Consider the following 21,952-nt stretch of genomic DNA (forward strand, 5'->3'; position numbering starts at 1 on the left):
AGTAATTTATTTCTGGTACGTTCATTGACGTCATACACACACAAGCCATCTTTAAATGTAGTTGCGAATTCATTATGCATTACATGCTATTCCTGCTGATTGCTGACTCGCGAGCGCGAGCAGTTTTACCGTGGCCTTCACACTTCTTTTCTTACAAACAAAAACACGTGATGCATGCGCATGCTGAACAGTCGATTATCTCGTGCTCACTCACACCGCAGGCAAATTGCTGCTGTGTGTGTTTACGCGCGGCACGCGGAGGCCCTCGCTTGGGTTTCGATTGCAGGAGAAGGGGACCGCGGCAAAATTGTGTGCTAGACCAAAACAATGGTAACAGCGCCACCAAGCGGAAAATATGTCTACTATTTCTACTACAGCAGGAATAATTCAAGGTCAGTTATTCATCATAGCGATAGGCAACCCAACTAACACAAAACAATGAAAATCAATGCGTTTTCTATTATTTTTTGTGTGTTTTAGGCACGTTTAATGATATAAACTCATGATTTAATCAATATAGTGCTTTTATTTGAAAGATCGTTGAAGTAAAATATAAACATGTTGTTACTTCGAATTTGGTATTCAAAATAAGTCAAATTCAAACTTTATTCGTTCGTTAGCTTCGTTAGTTTCGTATCCTTGCGTCGTTTGTTCTTCATTCGTTAGAATTTCACATTTGCTAGTTAATTGGTCGTGTCTGCAATAATCCGTGTCTTTTCCTCCATCAACTTTGTTTTCACTAGGTTAGTTAATAACTTTGTTAATAATTTTGCACTTGATTCACTGGTTTACTGACTCACTACGAAATAGGCCTCTCTAAACAATATAAAAACAACGTTGTCTCAGTAATTTTTATCGTTTTAGCTCATTATTATTAGCTCTTAGTTCATAGCTTTAGTAATTTGTTGTTTGTAGCTTATTGTGTGATTCCTTAGACGTTAATTTGCTTCGTAAGTTCGAAGTTTTGGGTGAATTCATTTTTAGTAAGCTGCGAGCTGTCATTTTGTTTACGTTTTCGGTGAATGAGCAAAGCATGCTTAAGAAAGATGCTCAATTTGTTGAAAAAGACGTAGATTTTGAGTTGGAAATGCATGTTCTTTCATAGTTGAAGAAGAATTTGAACTTATTTCAGCTTTGTCGATTTGTGGACGAATTAATCCGACTCTTCTGTATCAGTATACCGTTCTGTGCGTATTTAAATTCCAAAATATTGGTTGGTATGCTAGATTTTGGATGTCCGTTTTGCAAGGACGGATTAATCTTCCACTCGTTTGAATATCCAAAATGTTGGTTTGCTTAAAATTAGCAAAATGTTACAAAAATACGTAATGCGTACGAAAAAATCGAATTTCTGTATTCGTATAAAAAAATGTATCATTGAAATTTGTTTCAATTGCAGTTTGCTGTATTTGCGTATTTGATTTCAATTCAAAGTTGTCTTGCGAGAAAAAGTGCATAGTTTTTTCGTTTTGTTTCTTAACTTCGTTTGAACTTTCTAGCTAATGGCTCTTTTTGTTAATGTTTAAACCATGTTAAACACTAACAATCAATTTTAAATTCTAGATTTGTAATTTTTTAGGCGCTCTCAAACGCAAGTCACTAATAAAGTCAAAATTTCGTGTACTCTCGCATCGTTTCGTGAGTGTGTCAAGTGTTTTGTTAGTATTTTGCTGTTTCATCTACATGTAAATATCACAATGGCCGCTGACGGAAGCCCACGCAAAATTCCATTTGTTTAGTTATGAGTTTCTTATAGTTTAGTCGAATTTTCGCAGCTTAAAAATGCATTTTACGCGTTGTCCCGAATTAATTTATCGAATTAAGCGCGGAATCGAACGCAAGCTTCGCGAAGAAACGGCCAGCCAACAACAATCAAGTGTGTTTTTTGTTTGTTTATTACAATTGTTTAATGTCCCATTGTTCTCGTGTCGCAATCGGAAGTAAAGTAGTAATCGCCTGCCAGCGTCACGCAACTCTCATGTGTTCATGGTTTGTGTTCGAGTGAGATATGTGGCTGATATAAAGCACAATTTTTGTTTGTTTAATTTCAAGTTGAGTTTGGTTTTGCTCTTGTTGCTTTGCTAAACACGCCCGTTATCAATTACTTACTTGGTAGAGAGAGAAGAGAGTGGCAAAACACAGCACTACTTTGTCAAGTTAACTTTTTGGTATTTCTAGGTTACGTTATAAATATATCTGCTGTCTTTCGTGTGTGTGTTCACCTCGTCGAAGGTTTTAAGTAATCGAATAAAGCTGCGCGCGTTGTTTTCTTAGCCCTTAGATAGCTGTGCGTATTTTTTTGTCTTTACAGTCCCAAGTCCTAAAAGCTGCGCGCACTGTCGACGCGCGCCCTCTCGCGGTCGTCTTAAACGTTAAAACCTCTTAATCAACAAGAAAATGCATTAGTACGTTATCCATCGCCTGTTTTCTACCCTCAACGGATTCCTACATCGTTAATTATGTTCACTTTTGTCTGTTGTGTGTGCATTTGTTGGTGGGCGGGGAGCTTACGGCTCGGGTTCGTGCGTGCCGTTCGTCCCCCCGCCGCCCTGTTCGTCGCTGGCGAGCTCGTGCGGCCGCAGGATCGCACGCACCGTCTGGAAGTACTTCTTGAAACCGAGCTTCGCGTACAGGCTCTGCGAGGCGTCGTTCTCCGGCCGGATGACGACGAAAGGAATATATCCGCGTTTGGTAACGGCGTTCGTCAAGCATTTCGCCAGTCGAATACCGTAACCTTTACGCCGAAACTCGGGTTTCGTTTGCATCGAAAACATGGCGCCGTAATAGGATTGCACCATCCAGGCGGCAAGCTCGCCCTCTGACGAGAACACACCGTAGCAAGGCAGGCGCTCCATCAGCCGGCCGAATACCTCCACGCTCTCCATGTGATTCGCCGGGTACAGGTCGTGAATTTCGACGGCGTACTCGGGAGTTAGCTGCTGCATCTCCGCACCCTCTGGAAATGTCCTGTAAAATAATGAGAATAATTCAATTGGTAGACCTAATTGTGATTGGATAACACTCACGTATCAATTTCATCTTCTTCAACTAAAACATTGTCCATCAAAGAATAAATGTCTCCGTATAGCTTCTCGACTTGGCCGCGCCCCTCGTAGAACTCCTCCATTCGAGCGACGATGTCAGCGTGCGTAAAGTTTAGCGAAATTGGGCGCGCCCAGTCAATCAGCGTGTCTTCGTCGAACAAAAGTTGCAGATCGTCGAGTCGATCGTTCGGACAAAACACTGCGAAGCTAGCGTACAAATTTCCCTCCGGCTGAAACGTGAAAATCAAGTTTAAAAAATAAAAGCACATATTGATAACAACAAATTTTTTATAATAAAAGAATTTGTAGCACAATTGGACGAAATGTCCAAATGGCCAGTAAGCGGCATGCGGGATTTGGCCGGTGGCCAAGTGGGTCAGGACGCCACTCACGGCAATTTGAAACCTTTTTTTCCTTCGGCATTCTGCACGACATATGATTTCCGAATGCGTTCTCTTGCGTGTATAGAATGGCACTTTTCGCTACTTGAACTTGAAAACTCTGTGAAACATGCCGATTATCAGTAATTATGCGGCAGTTTTAGCGTTTATACTTTCATAGGAGTTTTCAGGGTCGTAAGTTATTTTAAACAAAGAAATAAATCAATTTTGTTTTGTTTTCTGCAAAAATAAAAGTGATTAAGGGCAGGTCCTTGATCTATAATTAGTCTTTGCGCGTAAATTTCGCCATTGACAGTGACACGCGTGAAATTTCCATTTGTCGTAGTCCTTGTACGTTGTTTAACATCGCGCCCCTGGCGAAATACCCTTGTCGCACGTGCGCATTGTATCCTTGTATCGCTCGTGTATGCTCGTGTTGGTGTTCCAATTATGCAAACATTTTGCCACGGGCAAAAGGGCTCGACAATAATTAACGTTGCTGGCGGCGCGCGCGGCGCACGCAACCTCACAGGAGCGAGAAACAAAGCACTTTTACTGAATTTGCCTTTCTCGAAGGAGTTATGACCGTAATTTCCGTTCGGGCGCGTTTTCAGCACGACCAGACGCGAATCAATGACAATTAGCTTAATAGAATCAAACACAGCAAGGTTGAGACACCGAGAAACAAATCCAAATACAAGAAATGTGACTTTGAACATAAAATATCTGAATGTAGAATATTGGTGTATTGAAAGTTGCCTACCACGAGTAATAATTTACTTGTCAAATTATCCTTGCGTTATCTTTCAATTTGTTTCCACAAGTTTTTCAGTAGTTAGCCAACAACTCTTATAACTTCGGATGTTTTTGGCCACAATATTCTATTTGTCTTAGTTTTCAACCAAGTTTACAAGTTTTTCTTTGATTTTTGTGCTATATTTGGTCGCCTGCCAAGCATATTAAGACCTCTGAGTATATTTCTGCCAAAAGCGTAAAAACAAATATGTTTTAAAGCACAGCATGTTTGCCTAATCTTCATCTTACCTCCCCCGCGGTATTCTAACCAAATTTACACCGCAAGTTATTGCGGTATGCGCATTAAACGCAATTTTAACTACATATTATTTACTTATCAACGCGTGAACATCTACCCGTTAATTTCCCTTTTAAATTAACCACGCTTGTGGTGTGTTTTAAATTTTTTTTTAGTAAAACATACCGTGCTTGTCATGCCTGGAAAATGCAGCGCGACCATTTCGTCCGGCCAGTTCTTTGCGACGTAGAAATGAAAATTCCAAACGCGATCGGTCATGTAAGTCTTCACCGTTTGATGAAACTGCAAATACACAAACAGAACAATTTCGATAAAAATAGAGTCGTTTAGACGCGATTACATGATTGCAGGTCACGCATAGGACAATTCCACGAAAATGAAAAAAACACAACATGAATAAATGATTTCCTTTGGTTGGCCATCGGTAAACAAATTAACAAATCGTTTTAATGATGATTAAATATCAGATAATCAATGGACAATTACTCCATGATAATTGTGGGTAATAAAAGTAGAAAAACACGACAAGTTTCATTACAATTCCAATTTGTATCAAAATAAAATCATGTAAATATTATCAATAGTTATTATCTATTTCTACATGGGAAATAAATACTTCTCAAACGACATAAACTTAAAAATAGATTTTTATTGTGATTCTAACCGACAATAAACATATCCATGAAATACCCACACATGTCGGTATAGTAGGTATCTACATGTTTCTATTTATTAGTATTTGTTGTAAGTTTTGGTTTGCCGCGCTAGTCACGTGATTTCAATTTAAATTTCCCTTTTGCATTTGCATATCCCAATAAGAATCCAGCCGCCCCTGAGCCGTGGTTGGAGTGGCGTGACTTAATACACAATAACGAGCTGCCGCACGTGACTTTTACGTGTCGCGGCGTGCTTCGCATGTTTCGTGCATAGTCGAAAAATTCTGCGGCATCGAGAGCCGGCCGCCACCTCCGCCGCCGCCGCCGCCAGCCGCGTGTCGCGTGTGTGCGAAAAGAAAATCGATGCCCTCCCGCCCCCTCTGCGCCTCGCACAGCCGGCCGGCAGGCAATTTTTGCCCAGGAAAAACTCGCGAAGGAAGCACGCATGGATTCTGACACTTGATACACGTGGATAATGCGCGGACACATGAAGAAAGAAAATTAGCTTTAATTTTTGATTTCATTAATTAATTAATTAAGAGATAAATACACAAAAAATTAAAATTAAATAAAAACGCGTTTGGAAATAATTTAAACGTGATATTAATTAAAATGTTTAAATTGAGATAAAAAAAATGTCAACAGGTAAAAGTAGGTATCTATATTACCTTAATAGAATCCGGTAAATAATTCCCCAGCAAATCGAGTAAATCCGGAAGCTCTTCTTCTTTTACCAATTTGAAATGTTTGCCTTCCGGTAGGACTTCTTCCATTGCTGCCCAAGAGAATCGATTAATCATTAGAGATAAAACAAAAAATTCCTCAACAAGAAAATAAAATCACTCACCTCGTACTAGACGAGCAGATTAATATGATGTTAACCCGAAAGATGGTCGAAGAACAATCCAGCCACGTTTAGTGATGTGAACACTGAACAATACTTAGTTTTTGCAAATGTTTTGTGTTTTGCGAATAATAGTTTAGGAGTAGTTGTGTTGCGTTGGATGCAAATTACGGATTACGGTTGTTGCGAACGTAGCTGTTTTGTGATGCCGGGGATTTTATTCAGATGATGAAACGCACATTGATCGAGCCGCAGGGTGCGGAGAAGCCTGCATCCCCCGAGCGCCTCCCTTCTACTGCAGAGTAGCGGCGCGCGGCGTGGCGACGGCGCCGGTCGGCGTCGCTCCGACCCGCGCGCGCGCATCTCAACCGCCGAAGAGGGTTGCAGTTTACCAACGCGTTTTAATTGCGCCGATTACCAGCGAGCAAAACGTTTTAGGTCCCACAAACTTGAATAGACCTCGGTAGAAAGATGCAAATTTTTCTTCTTTTTTTGGTTTTTCTCTTCAAATAAAAATAAAAACTTTTTGTTAACTTTTACAGTTTTACTTAAAAATTATTGTATAAATATGTACATGATGTACTTATCAATGTAAATCATTTGTTTTTGTTTTTATTTGTTATTGTTAAACAATACAAATGATTTGTTTACTCCATCGATTGTGGCTCATCGCGACCAGGTGGCATTTCACATTCCGCCAACGTGCATTTTTAATGATCGCACTCTTTTACTCTTCCTCCCTACTAACCGTTCCCAAAACATAGGACAGAATGCACAGTCGTGCCGCGGCAGCCAAACCTGCCTGTCGTATTCCTGGAACAAAACTAGTGTGGCCCTGTGGGTTGGCAGGAAGTACGACGTTTTGCAGAAGGATAAAGTGCGATCGATTTCATCGTCGCCGCAACCCCTTTTGCATCACCTTTCGCTTTTGCCATTTAGCGCGATCGCCCCCTCCGCGCGAATACTACGGGTAAGTGAGACGTTAAATGAGCGCGAGCGTTGAAAAGTAAAGTTGAAAGTGCAAACGGTTTATAATAGTATGTGTAATACACGTGCTAACTGAAGAAGTATGACTATATTAGTGAATATTAAAGGTAAGAACCGTTTATAACATTTTGCTGCATTCTCATTGTAAATTTATTATTATTTTCTGTTTTAGACTTTCAGTAGTTGAGTAGAATATGTCTTCTGAACTATGCATGTTTGCATGTTTTAAAGGTGAATTGAAGAAGTTGCAGTGTTAATAGTGCTTACAAATTAACAAAATTACAAAGTATATATTCTTGAGAAACTCGGAACTACAGGATAATGAATTTTAAATATCAAATTTGGTCCTGTCAAAATAAAAAAGCAAAATACGAGTCCTTTTTGAGCTTTTCAATTTATAAATGTATGCTTCCTGCAATACATTGGTCTGAGATAGAAAACCTTTAAGAATAAAAGGTCTGAAGCCTTCATTAGGAGCTACATTTTAGTTTTTAAGAAATTTGCTTTTAAAACTTTCAAACTTAAATAAAATCCTCAAACGCCTTTAAAGGAAATAGACATATGCATTCTATTCAAAAACTATGAATAAATCCGCAGCAAAAACATAAACTGCACTAGATATTGAACTTATGCATCAGAATACTAAATTTGAAAGTTTAGTTTTGCTTTGTTTTGGATATCAAATCCTTCCCTAACAACAAATTACAAATTGACGGTGTAAGAACTCAGTAAACTTTACATAACCTGCTTGAAATGTTGTTTTCTCAAATGAATTCAATAAAATCGGCGAATAAACCAGCTATTTTGAATTAGACTCGTAAATTTCATAAATATGCAGTAAAATCCTCTCCCCGCAAACTCTGCAACGGCAAAACTGATTCGTGAAAACGTCCCGAGGCGCAATTTGTTTGTTTGCTTCGCGACACTTGCAAAGTGTTTCTTTTCCGAAGTAAAATATCGATTTGCTTGGTCCGCGTGTATAAACAGCCCATTTTCACAGCTGTAACACATACATACTATCTTCCCATACATCTGTTTATACATTGTGAATGCTGTTATAAAGTTTAATTTATTAATACAAAGAAAACTGATTTGTGATACTTAATTTAATTCCTGAATGTAATGTAAATCTGATATGAAAGGTAAATTTTCGCATTACATATCATATTCTAGTCAGGTAGTGTAGATTAGCACACAAGGGATTGTCTGTAACTGTCTGTAAATTTTAGAATATTTGGACGACATCAAGATGTCTCGTCGCCGTGCCAAAGAATACGACAATGTCGACTACACACAGCTAGCTGGCACGGACAGCGGCTTCGTCGACGCGCAGTTCCTTCAACCCCCCGACAAAGTGCCATGGAAAGCGATTGTGTTTGCGGGTGTTCTCATGATAGTCGGAACAACCCTCCTGGTTGTCGGGAGTCTCGTCGTCAGTGGACACATTGACGTAAAGTATTCAGACCGCATGTGGCCAATAATCATTCTTGGCGTGTTGATGTTTATTCCCGGTGCTTATCACGTGAGAATCGCTTACTATGCATACAAGGAAGTGCCGGGGTATTCATTCGATGACATTCCTGAATTCGATTAATGAAACCAATTTAAAACTAGCAAATATTCACCAAGAGAATGCCTTACTGCACGATTTTCTAGCATTTGTCTTGTTTTTTAAGCTATGAATTTGTTAGAATTTATAAAAATGTAACGCAAAATATATTTCATATCAAATATAAGATAACTTAAACTTAAAATGAACAATATGTGAAATTCTTTAGCATTATTTGTGCCTCAGAGAGGGTGCACACGTCGACGAATCTGTTCCAGTAAGTGTTTCACATAATCAACCTGAAAAGTGCCGTTGAATTTCGAGATTGAACCCGGTGTGAATTTGATCAGTGCGTAGTTAACGCGCTTCGCCAGCGATCTTTCAGTGTCCCACACCCCGCTGGTTTTCACAAATGGCACGTTGGGAACATCCCCGTTTGGCAACTCTCCGTACTCTGCTGTTATGGGCATAGCACATTGATTACGCCTGAGCATTTTATAGAAGAAAATGTGCGTAACCAGCTGAATTTCAGTTATTGACAAATGCGCATTGTAAAAAATAGTTTCCTACAAACATTTAACACATGTATTGACGCTTAGGTATAAATTGTGCTTCTTACCTCATTTTGTTTGTAAAAATCCTGACAAAAGTGGAGAATTTCCGCCGATTTGGGCAGCAGACTCCAATTCTCTTTCAGATACAACAATACTAATATATTTCTCAAGTCGCTCAACTCAATATGCTTATAAAATTTAAATATAGATTCATGCGCGTCGGCAATCAGATCTCTTTCGTTGTTCCGCCATGGCAAGATTTTCTGCTTGATAAAAGTCCGATAATAATCGAACATACTCCAGTTGTGTTTTACCTCTAATATAAGTCACACAAGTAAAATAAAGTAAATAAAAACTATACGAAAAGGCACTTACTTTGACCCTCCACGTCAAAACCATGATTCATCAATAAAACAATTAGATTTTTGCATTCATCGAAATTTCCCGATGCGTACATTCCATTAAAAAGTTGCCGCAAGTTGGTGAAGAACCAACTGAACGCTAACTTCATGTCCTCGCTGGGAATAACAAATCCTTTCGTTTTTATCCATCGTAAAGCCAGAGGAAAATTTTTGCCGTGAATGAGTCGGGAAAATATCAAAACACTCCTTAGACAATCGTCCTCGTAGTCAGGAAAGTAAACCTGTACCAAGAACACAAGTTGCATAAGTTGCAATAAAATTACATATATTTCTACAACTCACCTGAGTGCAATGCAATTCTTCAAAGTGCTCCTCGAAAAGACCTAACAAATCAGCAGAAATTCCATAGGAAAAATCGTTATTATATTGATGTTGTCTCATGAAAGTCACCAAGTGAAGAGCAAGCACCATCAAAAGCCGGCGCAGCTCAACACTGACTTCACCAAGCATACTATTACACACAGAATCTTTAAAAAACATCATATGTACGTTTATATTGTTTTTCATTGATAATTCTTTCTTCAAAATATCGTCAACTGTTCGAATACTCATCGCCTGGAAATCTTCATCTCTGCAGTGATCATGTAAGAAATTACTGAGTTCTTCAGCATTGGTGCATTGCGTAAATAGGTCTCTTAACATCATTTCATTGATATTTACTTGTTTTACAGGTGATTCCGCTTTGGCGATTTTTTCCTCGGCTTTCACACGCATCGTCTCAACGAACATTAACAAAAGCGATGCGGGTAACTGCTCCTGATCAACCAAGTCAGTTTTCAACAGTTTCTTGTACACATTGTCAACCAACTCGTATGAGACGTCATCATTCATGCAAGCACTGATGATTTTATTAACCACTTCAAAATCAAGTTTTCCTTCAAAAAACCCGAACATCTTCTCTAAAAGTGGCCAATACTGTAAAAAATTCTCACGTTCCACTGTTATACTTAATATTATATCACAAAGAGTCTTTGCTTGACGTCCTTGTTCCTTCTGAAAGCAGTTATTGTACTTGAGGATCTCATCAATAACGGTCTCGTAGTTTAAATATTCATCGCCCACTTTCACTTGCAGCAATGCATTGATGATTTCCTTAACGATTTTTTCTCGCTCAAAAACAAGACCTTCAAAAGTCAGAGCATCCTGAATCAATAACATCAACACATCGCGATTTCCGGCACTTGCCAACGCTGCAGGAAACTGTTCCAGTACTGCTTTGATAACATTTAGTTTGCCTGGATAAAATTTACACTTCATGATTTTCCACAGTTGTTGTTGCGCCGCGTACGAGCCGTGGAACATATTCGAATTAAGTTGATGGATAAAAGTACAACTATTCATATTTCCGCAACGTTCAAAGTCACGGCAAATACGAAGTGGTAAATTCAATAGTTTTAGTTTCCGCTCTTTTAAGCTGGGAGCTTTAAACGTAATATCAAGTAGTGAAGGTATATTTTGAGGTATTTCTACAGGCTGAGTGAAGTGCTGAGATGTATCAGGCAATCTCGATAGCTGGAGATTATTTTCTTTGGTTTCATTGCAAGTTTTCATGGCAACTTTATCGTGATTCGTCTGAGCTGTAGGAATGACTTTTGAGATAGCTGCCGATTTATTCACAGTGGAGTTGGTATTAGTATTAATCCGAGTCGATATCGGTTTTTGAGTATTTACTTGATTTTCATGCGAATTTTGCGTAGGTAACAATTGCAAATGATTACTGAGACGGACTTTTTTCTTTAGCGGTGTGACCTTCAAGTTTTTATTGGAGTCTAGCCCAAAAGACTCACTATAACAAGTGAATTGTCAGAAACATTGATAAAAAAAAAACAACTAATAAAATTACTTACTTTGGATGTAGAGATATGAGATCATCATCTAGGGGTTTAGGCACATATGGAATATCTGGCATCTTTTGAATGGGTGAATATCCGGGCAAATACATTTTAGTAATGTACTCTTTATGCAAGACAGCTCCTTCAAAACACTTATTCATGGAAGTTATTACACATATGTCAATTTCATCCCTTTCCCAATAGCTACAAAAATCATCCACAGTATCATCAAAACTAGCAACACTCTCCGGATTTGGTGAAAAACATGGTGTATTTAAAATACTATCCAGTGAGTGATCTGATACATCATCAAGATAGTCATAATCTTCATGATTATTTGTCATAACTTGATCTGAATCAACTGATAGATCTTCATTTTCATTCACACATGGTGAGGCTTGTGGAACAATCAGTTCTTTGCCATTTACAATTCTAGTTTTGTCCTCGGTAACTGTAATTTTAAATGTGAAGGGTTTACACACTCTTTTGGCCCCTTGGGTGGCTGAAAATTGCAAGATAATATTATAATGAAACAAAAGATTATGTTATTCGTTTTAAACTTACCAGTTACCAGTTTGGCTTGTGAATCCATGGAATCATTGGATATTCCACTGTCACTGCCAGTGCGTTTTAAACTACGTTTGCTTTGAGGAAACTTTTTATCCATTTCCTCTAGAGTCAAGTTTACGAGGAGCTAAAAACATAGGTAATTACAATTACCTACGTTGTATTACCGTTCATCGGTTTAATTATTTCAAAATTATGTGATAATTGTGAACAAATGATATATGCACTTCAAGTTGACATAGCTCACGATTTGTTTGTTGGACAACCAAGAAACAACATTTTTAAAACAATGTTGTAGGTTAGAACCAAAGAACGCACCGGGCATGTATGAGAACTTAAACTTTTCGTCTGTATGTGGGCGCTGTTAAGTCAGCAGAAACTGCCGTCTTTCAGGAAGTGGTGAGATTACGAAGCACTGCCATGCTACTCTCAACAATACAATACGAATACAATCTTCATGTTTTTTTATGGCACTGTGATGCTGTAAACATTTTAGTTGGCCAGGGAAATTCGAAGCGGTTACAAATTTAAAGCTTTGGAAAGCACGTTGAAGACCAGATGTCCAATAAACGTATGGTAATAAATTACAAATAGACAAGAATTAAACAAAACAAAAACTGAAAAATTAAATGATTCCATATAGATTAATATACAAAATCATCTGGTTTTAATTAATATTTGAATATAATTTAATAATCTATTTTGTATTTATTTTGGATGCTGGGTGCATATTTGGTTGCCTAGCGCAATGCGCCTGTGCAAATGAGTTGTAAAAAGAAACAACTGTCGACTAGCGAGTGTACGGAGTGAACGAAACAATCGCTAAACGACTTGACAGATGGTAGTTGGCGATAGAAGTGATAGAAGTGATAGGCCGTGATAGACACAAGATATGTGCACACACGCGAAAGTGCAATGCAAGCCGCGCCGACCGCGGGAATGATGAGTGCATACAAATAACGGCCGTGCTGCTGCTGCCCCCCGTTTTTTTATACCCCGACGCGCGCCCGGTGGTCGGCGGCCCTCGCACGATAATGTCCACGGAGAGCGACGAGATGGACATCCACCAGGAGCTGCGCAACATCGAGAGCGTCATCAATCTGACGCGGCGCAACGTCGACGACCTGAACGCGCGCTTCGTCGACTTCCAGCAGCCGCCGGCGATGTACCTCAAAGAGTACGACGACCTCACCATGAAGCTGCACGAGCTGGAGGCGCAGAAACAGACACTGCTGGAGCGCGTCAACGGCGCCGACGAGGAGCAGCAGCCGGCGGCACCGCAACGGCGCGGAGGACACACCGACACGCTCACCAGGCCTAAGTTCCTGCGAGCGCACCTGCCCAATCAACAGCGCAGCAGCGTGCCGGTGCGCGAGGGCCAGACGCTCCGGGAGGCGCTCGCCAAAGCCATGAAACTACGCAATCTCTACTACGAGATGTGCGTATGCGTGTATGCGGGCGACACCGAGGAGATCATCAACTGGGATGTAGACATCAGCACGATCGAGTGTGATGAAATCACGGTGAAAATATTGGACAAGTTTCCGATACCGATTAGTATTTCGCATAATTTCGTGCGGAAAACGTTTTTCTCGCTGGTATTCTGCGAGTCCTGCAAGCGGCTGTTGTTTCAAGGGTTCCAATGTCGTACGTGTGGCTACAAATTTCATCAGAGATGTGCCAATGGTGTTCCTTCATTGTGCCATCATGTAAGTGACTAAAACAAAACATTTCACCACATATTTAATGTATTACTTTGCAGGTGAGGCGAGCTGATGACTACTACAGAGCACTACTAGCGCGCCCTGCTGAAACATCAGCGGGAATCTTACATCCGGGCCAAGCAGGCCTCGAGTTAGGCGGACATCCAACCGCGTGTAGAACAGGAACACTAGGACATCAAGATCGTTCGAATTCGGCGCCCAATGTGTGTATAAATAGCGTAAAAACCTCCGGAGATGATTGTCCACGTTCACTATCACTGAATCGCGGTGGTTTGCCCGACGATGAGCATGCACAGTTATTTATAAGCACACAACCATCGCCAACGAGCTCGGTGCTGCCGCGTAGGCCACGTGCGCGTTCAGCGGACGAGAGCAAACCTCTACTTGCGCCACGTGAGAGCATCGAAGACTGGGAGATACCCGCCGATGAGATAATCGTCGGCGGACGTGTGGGTTCTGGTAGTTTTGGTACTGTCTACAAAGCGCGCTGGCATGGCCCGGTGGCTGTAAAAACTCTCCGCGTGAAAATCCCGACGATTGCGCAGCTACAAGCGTTCAAAAACGAGGTGGCTGTGCTGCGGAAGACGCGGCACGTCAATATCCTACTCTTTATGGGCTGTGTTTCCAAGCCGACCTTAGCGATTGTTACACAATGGTGCGACAGCTCCAGTCTGTACAAGCATCTGCATATTTTCGAGTCCAAGTTTGAACTGTTGACGCTCATTGAGATCAGCCGGCAGACAGCGCAGGGTATGGATTACCTGCATGCGAAAAACATCATTCACCGCGATTTGAAATCGAATAATATCTTTCTGCACGATGATCTGACGGTGAAAATCGGTGATTTTGGACTGGCGACGGCGAAGACGCGTTGGTCGGGTAGTCAACAGTTTCATCAACCCACAGGTTCGATTCTTTGGATGGCGCCTGAAGTAATTCGGATGCAGGAAGACAATCCGTATAGTTTTCAGTCGGACGTTTACGCTTTCGGCATTGTGCTGTTCGAAATGCTCGCTATGCAACTGCCCTATGGACACATCAACAACAAGGATCAGATTCTGTACATGGTTGGTCGCGGTTATGTCTCGCCGGATTTGAAAAAGTTGCGTAAGGATGCGACGAAAGGACTGCGCTTACTGTTAGAGAGATGTATTCGGTTTGTGCGCGACGAACGGCCGCAATTCAGTGAGATACGCGCCTCGCTGGAGGAGCAGCTGCGCTGCCTGCCGAAGATCCATCGGTCCACGTCCGAGCCGAATCTCAATCGCACGCAGCTGCAGTCGGACGAGTTCTACTATGCGTGCGCCAGCCCCAAAACCCCAGTCAATTTCGGGCCGGCCAACAATTTCCTCTTTTATTCGCCCGGCACGACCATTTAAGCAGGCAAACGAACGTTCTCGTCGTTGAAACGAATCGAAACAAACAAATAAAGTGCGATTCCGTACGGTCTATGCCGATATTCGTCGAGTATCGGATATTATTTTAACGATTGCCACACTCCAAGCAGGATTTCGAACGTTATTTATTTTAATTTATGATTACATTCGAACGGAAACGAAAGTCAAACGAAACGATACACTTGCTTTCGATGATGATGATGATAATTCTACGCTACATTTTTGTATTAAGCACGTTATTATCGGTTTTGTTTGGTCATAATTGTGATTGAGTGTGAATATTTATGCCTTGGAAGAGATGATCAAGCTTGATGATTTTCTGGCGCGTAAATGATTGTCATGTAAAGTAATATACATATACTGGAAGATTTTACTTTCATTATTCCTTCTCCGCAAGATTTCGCTCGGTTTTCCTTCGATTGTGTGAAACTCGCGAAATTGCGAATCGATTCGGTTGCTTTGTTAATAAATTAATGCATTTGTGCATGTGTGTTGTTTTGTTTTTGCGTTAATATGCGGTGTCGGATGTAAATTGACCTAATTGAATAATTACCACCTTGTCGCGGCCATGCAGTTTGTACTTCTGTGAAAATGTCAAATTCTGCGTGTGTTGAAACGCATTTGTGCGCAAAACTGTCGAGCGATCTGATTTCAAGAGTGATTATTACAGCATTCAAATATCAACGCGATATTTTTTTACTTGTACATACATATTAGTATTTTATTGATCATATTAACATTACAATTATCTTTGGACATCTTGAAAAATCGTTGGACAATGGCAGCGATCATATATATGATTTTTTGGCTCTAAATCAACATCTAGATCAGTGTTTCAGAGTCTTTAAAATATATTCTTTGATTTCCTTTATCTGTGATTAATACTTCATTAGCCAAGTCAATTTTTGCATTCAGCCGCCGCAGTAAATCAATTCCAATCACACCAGCAAATTCCGTTGATATGTCAAACACGTAAAAACTGTGAAATATATTTTCGAAACAATTTAAACGCACATTCAACTTTTGATTATGTTTGGATTCACCATGTGGCGTTATCACTACAAAGTCTTCAAGTTCGAACGCTAGTTCTTCATCAAATTGTTCTTTCACTGTTTTATGGTTTATGAAGCACTTAGTTGCACCCGTATCAATTACCATTTGCACATTATTTTTTAGTGGAAGGAAAATGAAGGGTACGCTTGAATACAGGCAGTCGCACGTATGGAAACAAACGTTTTGTTGATTCATTTTAGCGAGAAACTTTAACTGGAGTTTAAAATCTTCTTTTTTCTTGTTTGAAAATGCAGGATTTTAGTTCTTTAACAAACGAAATCAATTGACACATTTGTTAAATTGTTAAATGATGTAAACTTTTCTTTACACTGTAAAACTCTGCGTGCAACAGGTGCAGAAGTACAGGCATTCACTATTTGTACTTTGGGCGCAATACAGAATGTTTGACAATCATTTTTCAAAATAAGGTACAGATAGTGATAGATAATGCGCGCGATTTCACTGGTTGCCTGATTCACGCGTGCGTGAACAGGAAGAAGGATCACAAATAGGACAAATGAGAAAGCTGTTCATCATTTGGGGGTGCATTTAGGGCTAATTATTTCCTCGATGCAGCCACTGAAGCATTAGATCATTTCAGTTCATACGTTGATATGAACACGAAAATGTTCGTATGATTGCCTATAGTAAACACAAATATCCATCTAACATTTTCATACTTTTGTTAAAAACAAAGTTTAAAAATTACAGGAATCTTGTTGCCATAGTTACGTAACGTTTATTATTCCAACATTTTGTTTAAATTCTAGTTGTCATCTTTTTTGAATATCACGTTTTCGTCAAAATCGCAAAATTCCAGTCTATATATTTTCAAATAACATCGAGGTCATCTACATCATCACAGCATAATAAATTAAATTTTAGTTCTAGACGTAGATATAGATAGTAGGACAGTGACGTTCTAAATACTTTTATCTCTTTTATCTTCAATAAACGAATACAAAATTACGGTAAGTACTAAAGTACCCCTTCCAGCCCTAACTTTATTGTCAACTGCATGCGCTGCCAGCGTGAGAGTGATGTAAGCCAGAGAAACTAATAACCATTATATTTTAAATTAGATGCTTTCTACGCGTTTAATCAGTTCCATATTAAAACTAACATCCGCTGCTATACGACGAGGAGGAAAACGTGCCATGTCTGACGCCTGTGCCGCTGAAGCTGCCTGTGCCATGGAAGAGAAATTCCAGCTGCCAAAACGATATGGCAAAGGCGAAAAGAGTGTGTGGTAAATATTGTAGAGATTTGTAATATATAGCAGGTCATAACAGGTGTTTTCAAGGGTTGAGTTCATTGAGGTGGCAGCCAAGACCAAGGCATTGAACCTGGGCCAAGGATTTCCAGATTATCCACCACCAAAATATGTCACAGAAGCCTTGCAGTCAGTGGCTTGCAGTGATAATCACTTGTTGAATCAATATACCAGAGGATATGTATGTTTATAAACAATTAACTCACTTTTACTTACTATTAATGTATTGTTCATCAGGGGCATCCAAGGTTAGTCAATGCCTTAGCAAAACTATACTCCAAGTTGCTCAACAGAGAATTGGATCCACTCACCAATGTTCTGATCACAATTGGTGCCTATGAGGCTCTGTTTACAGCTATCAATGGTCATGTGAGTAAAGGTGATGAAGTTATCATCATTGAACCCTTTTTGATTGCTATGAACCAATGGTTCGAGCAGCTGGTGGCATTCAAGATTTATTCCACTTAGAATGGTATAAAATTAATCTTTTATTGTTTAAAGTTTATTATCAATGAACATTTTGTAGCTATCTGAACCAGAAGGTATGATTACATCATCTGACTTTTGTTTGGACCCAGATGAGTTGGAAGGTCTGTTTAATGATAAAACTAAGCTGATAATTGTGAATACACCAAATAATCCATTTGGAAAGGTGTTCAGCTATGAGGAATTGGAGATGATTGCGAATTTATGCAAAAAGTGGAATGTTATTTGTATATCTGATGAAGTTTATGAGTGGATGGTTTATAAACCAAAATGCCACATTAGAATGGGTTAGAAACAATGTTATTTTATTGTTATTGTTGGCTATAAAGTTGAAAATGTTTTAGCCACACTGCCGGACATGTGGGAAAGAACTATTACAATTGGTTCAGCAGGTAAAACTTTCAGCGTGACAGGCTGGAAAACCGGATGGGCATATGGGCCGTCTAATATTCTAGAAAACATGCGGGTTGTGCATCAAAATGTGGTGTACGTACATTCCACGCCAATTCAAGAGGCCATTGCGTTAGGTTTTGAAAAGGAAATTGATCGGATGGATAATGATCCTGAGAATTGTTTCTTCTACACAATTGTGGATGAATTGACACCCAAACGCGATTTTATGTGCAAATTCCTAGCGGAAAGTGGTATGAAACCAGTGTGTCCAGAAGGAGGCTATTTTATTCTTGCTGATTGGTCTCCTATAGGTAAAAACTACTTACTTTAAGATTATTTTCATGAAAATTAATGATTTTGATTAATTTTAGAAAGCCAAATGGATTTGTCGACGGAAAAAGACAAATTCAAGGATTACCGCATGGCGAAATGGATGGCGAAAAATGTGGGGTTGTTGGGAATACCCCCGACAGCTTTTTATAGCGCACATAAAGAATTGGCAGAGAAATACATTCGTTATTGTTTCATAAAGGTGCGTATCGTTGCTCTAAATCCATTTCATTTAAAAATATATATTTTTTGTTATAGGAGGATAAAAAACTCAAGCAAGCAGCTGAAATTTTAAAGAAAATGAAACAATCATAAATTCGAAAAGGGTACCTATACTATCTACAACATAAAGATATTTTTGTTACTTTATAATACCTTAGGAAACTTTAATAGCTGTGATTAAATGTTTGTAGACATGAAAACAGAATAAAAGCATGACCAAATGCTTGAACTTTAGATAAGATAGTAGATGTGTTATGTATTTAGAGTTTAAGTCATATATAAGTACATGTTCATGGGCATCTGCTTGTATTGTTTAAATGAAAGCAGTTTTAACGTCCAAAATGAGTGAAATTTGCACAAAATTCAAGCTTCCTGCCCGATTTGGAATTCCAGGCCCAAATATTTGGTAAGATTATGCAGTTTACTGTTACTTTTGGGCAGAAAAATGACTTAAATTGGATGTTTAGGTTAGAAATGGATGAATATACGAAATATAATCCAATTAACTTAGGAGTTGGATTTGCGGATTTTGCACCACCGAAACATGTAACTGAAGGATTAGCAGGTGTAGCTCGAAGCGATAATTTATTGCTTCATCAATACACCAAAGGATTTGTAAGTTTACATGCACATTTAATTTGTATGTACTTATATTATGCCTCTAAAAAGCAATAATTTATTCATATTTTTTTATTATTTTATTTAATGTCCATGAAATTTTAAAGGAATACTAAATACTAAATGTATGTAGGGTCATCCCAGATTGGTTAATATCCTCTCAAAACTTTACTCAAAACTGATAAACAGAGAAATCAATCCTGACACTGAAATGCTTATATCACAAGGTGCTCAGCAGGCTCTGTACAATATTTTTAATGGAATGCTTGATGATGATGATGAAGTGATTGTTATTGAGCCATTCTTTGAGCCTTATGAGCCTATGATCAGAGAAACTGGGGCCAAACCTATTTTTATTCCACTGAGACATAATGGTAGTAATACTGGTGGTGCATTGACTACTAATGATTTTCTCTTAGACAAAAAGGAATTGGAAAGTAAGTTCAACTCAAAAACTAAAGCAATCCTTCTAAATACACCTAATAATCCACTTGGGAAAGTTTTCAACATGGAGGAAATGCAAATGATTGCGGATTTATGCAAAAATGGAATGTGTTATGTAGGGTAAAAGAGGGTAATGGGGGTCACTTAAGGGAGAACTCAAATATAATTTAAATTATAAGCAAAATACTTATTGCAATCGCTTATAAGCATTGTTTACTTAAATACCTTTTATTTGAAATAATTTTCAGTCACTTTGACAATCAATTTTGGATATTATTCAAGTTTAAAAAAAAAACAGATTTGACTCCCATTACACCGACATGCGGGTAATGGTGGTCACCCTGGGGACAATCGGAATCAAACGAAATCTAGCAGATATCGCAAACATAATATTCTGCAAAGTCCCACCCAGTGCATTTCACATGAGCCCATAGCCCAAATGAAGTGCTATGAACCACATTTAATTGTTTTTTTTTTAATCGTTGCACATTAGACATCAGTTTTCCAAATCTTCATCCATCGCCCTGGCATAAGTCATCAGTGCCAATATAGGAATCATAAGTTTTGTTACTTTCCTGCAGTATCGTTTCTGCATGAAGGCTATTGAAAAATAAGTCACATTGCTTTTATAGGCCATTTAGAGCGGACTAAAGACAAAACGTCCATTGGGAGTCGCATGACTCCCATTGCCCACAATTGCACTATTGTTAAAAAAAAAATATTTCTTCAAAACATTAATGTAATCTGAACTGCACATCACGATTTTGAATGTTTAACTAAGACTATATAAAAGTTTCATTCGAATATTGCAAGATATTCCACACTTATCTTCTAATTTGCGTGGACGTAAAATTAGATCAGCGGAGCTCAAAAATAAAATATTGGCGTATCTCAATGATACACGCACCGATTTGCATGATTTTTGGGGTGGCACTGGGGCCAGAACGGAGGTAGGAACACCGTTTACGCGGTACTCGTAACTATTGTTTCGTGGATATATGGGTGACTCCCATTACCCGCTGACTCCCATTACCCTACGCTCCCTATCGCTGATGAAGTGTATGAATGGTTGGTTTATAAACCATATCAACACATAAGGATGGGTAATTTATATTTTATTAATTGAAAATGTTTAAACTATGTTTTAAATTTAATAGCTACTCTGCCAGGTATGTGGGAGAGAACAATTACCGTTGGTTCAGCAGGCAAAACGTTCAACATTACCGGTTGGCGAACTGGATGGGCTTATGGACCGGCGGGCTTGATGAATAATCTTAAAGTAGTGCACCAAAATTGTATTTACACACATTTGACACCCATACAAGAGGCTATCGCTATGGCATTTGAGAAAGAATTTGATTTGATGATAAATAACCCAAAGCAGTGCTTCTTTTACACTTTATCCGAAGAGTTATTCACGAAACGAGAGTTTTTAATGAAAGCGTTTGCTGATGCTGGTGTAAATCCGATTCAACCACAGGGTGGATATATGATAATTGCCGATTTTCGAAACCAAAGTAAGGAGTGGAAATTATACTTTAAAACTGCGAATTAACAGCATAAATAATCCGTAGGTACAAACATTGATTTATCAAAGGAGACAGGAAATTACAAAGATATACGATTGACGAAGTGGCTGGCTAGGAATGGTTTGATGGGTTTTCCTGCTTCTGCATTTTATAGCACCGAGAACAAGCTAGTGGCAGAGAATTTAATTCGTTTTTGTTTTATCAAGGTAAAAGAAATTTTGAACAAATTGCAGTAAGTCTGTATTAATGATTTTTATGTATTTATAGCGAGATGAAAAACTGTGCGCTGCAGCTCGAGTCCTCCATGATCTGTTTTCTAAGATACAATAAACAGTATGAACTTGTTATACAATATAATTTTAAATTTAAATAAACTCCAAATATTGTATGTATTGACATGTTGATTATTACAAAACAATTACAAAAACACCACTTTAATAGATTATAATGTAAATTTAAATTTTACTTTAAATTCTTATTTATATCATTCATAGATGTCACTAACATGAACTAAAAATCATAAAATAGAATTGTATTGTTTATTTCTATATTTATCGGCAAACGTGGGCAATCTGGGCGAGAATTGTGTTTGTT

At 38.9% G+C, this 21,952-nt stretch overlaps 5 protein-coding genes, 1 long non-coding RNA gene and 1 pseudogene across 9 annotated transcripts in view; 4 read left to right on the plus strand and 3 right to left on the minus strand.

The window, feature by feature from the left end:
• LOC135802962 (uncharacterized) overlaps positions 1-21,952 on the minus strand; it is a 43,396-nt gene that overhangs the window by 6,913 nt on the left and 14,531 nt on the right. The window lies entirely within an intron of this gene.
• Positions 507-6,264, minus strand: LOC135802964 (uncharacterized). Of its 2 annotated transcripts, XM_065316596.1 has the most exons (5): positions 5,982-6,264; positions 5,803-5,909; positions 4,644-4,760; positions 3,027-3,274; positions 507-2,967 (listed from the first exon to the last, which is right to left on the minus strand). In XM_065316596.1, exons 2-5 carry the CDS (start codon positions 5,905-5,907, stop codon positions 2,508-2,510), a joined length of 930 nt encoding a protein of 309 aa, XP_065172668.1. In that variant the 5' UTR covers positions 5,908-5,909; positions 5,982-6,264; the 3' UTR covers positions 507-2,507. The 2 variants fall into 2 exon arrangements, with proteins under 2 accessions (XP_065172668.1, XP_065172670.1); XM_065316598.1 differs by lacking the exon at positions 4,644-4,760.
• On the plus strand, positions 6,933-8,726 carry LOC135802951 (transmembrane protein 230-like). Of its 3 annotated transcripts, XM_065316583.1 has the most exons (3): positions 6,958-7,072; positions 7,138-7,196; positions 8,195-8,726. In XM_065316583.1, exons 2-3 carry the CDS (start codon positions 7,160-7,162, stop codon positions 8,557-8,559), a joined length of 402 nt encoding a protein of 133 aa, XP_065172655.1. In that variant the 5' UTR covers positions 6,958-7,072; positions 7,138-7,159; the 3' UTR covers positions 8,560-8,726. The 3 variants fall into 3 exon arrangements, with proteins under 3 accessions (XP_065172656.1, XP_065172655.1, XP_065172657.1); XM_065316584.1 differs by lacking the exon at positions 7,138-7,196 and having other exon boundaries at positions 6,933-7,072; XM_065316585.1 differs by lacking the exons at positions 6,958-7,072; positions 7,138-7,196 and adding an exon at positions 7,418-8,107.
• On the minus strand, positions 8,659-12,396 carry LOC135802948 (uncharacterized). The gene is made up of 7 exons (XM_065316581.1): positions 12,137-12,396; positions 11,887-12,016; positions 11,338-11,824; positions 9,773-11,276; positions 9,444-9,711; positions 9,134-9,384; positions 8,659-9,080 (listed from the first exon to the last, which is right to left on the minus strand). The coding sequence occupies exons 1-7, from the start codon at positions 12,212-12,214 to the stop codon at positions 8,757-8,759; spliced, it is 3,042 nt and encodes a 1,013-aa protein (XP_065172653.1). The 5' UTR covers positions 12,215-12,396; the 3' UTR covers positions 8,659-8,756.
• LOC135802949 (raf homolog serine/threonine-protein kinase Raf-like) lies at positions 12,676-15,378 on the plus strand. The gene is made up of 2 exons (XM_065316582.1): positions 12,676-13,598; positions 13,652-15,378. The coding sequence occupies exons 1-2, from the start codon at positions 12,924-12,926 to the stop codon at positions 14,990-14,992; spliced, it is 2,016 nt and encodes a 671-aa protein (XP_065172654.1). The 5' UTR covers positions 12,676-12,923; the 3' UTR covers positions 14,993-15,378.
• LOC135802950 (kynurenine aminotransferase-like) lies at positions 17,062-19,006 on the plus strand (annotated as a pseudogene).
• Positions 19,033-21,750, plus strand: LOC135802953 (kynurenine aminotransferase-like). Its single transcript, XM_065316586.1, has 7 exons — positions 19,033-19,173; positions 19,235-19,382; positions 19,519-19,935; positions 20,863-20,932; positions 20,987-21,346; positions 21,404-21,564; positions 21,626-21,750. The coding sequence occupies exons 1-7, from the start codon at positions 19,085-19,087 to the stop codon at positions 21,686-21,688; spliced, it is 1,308 nt and encodes a 435-aa protein (XP_065172658.1). The 5' UTR covers positions 19,033-19,084; the 3' UTR covers positions 21,689-21,750.

This window comes from Atheta coriaria, unplaced genomic scaffold (assembly GCF_025399875.1).
Source record: "Atheta coriaria isolate IRGN ID8LTWV9N9 unplaced genomic scaffold, Caltech_Dcor_3.1 contig_49_pilon, whole genome shotgun sequence".
NCBI lineage: Eukaryota > Metazoa > Arthropoda > Insecta > Coleoptera > Staphylinidae > Dalotia > Dalotia coriaria.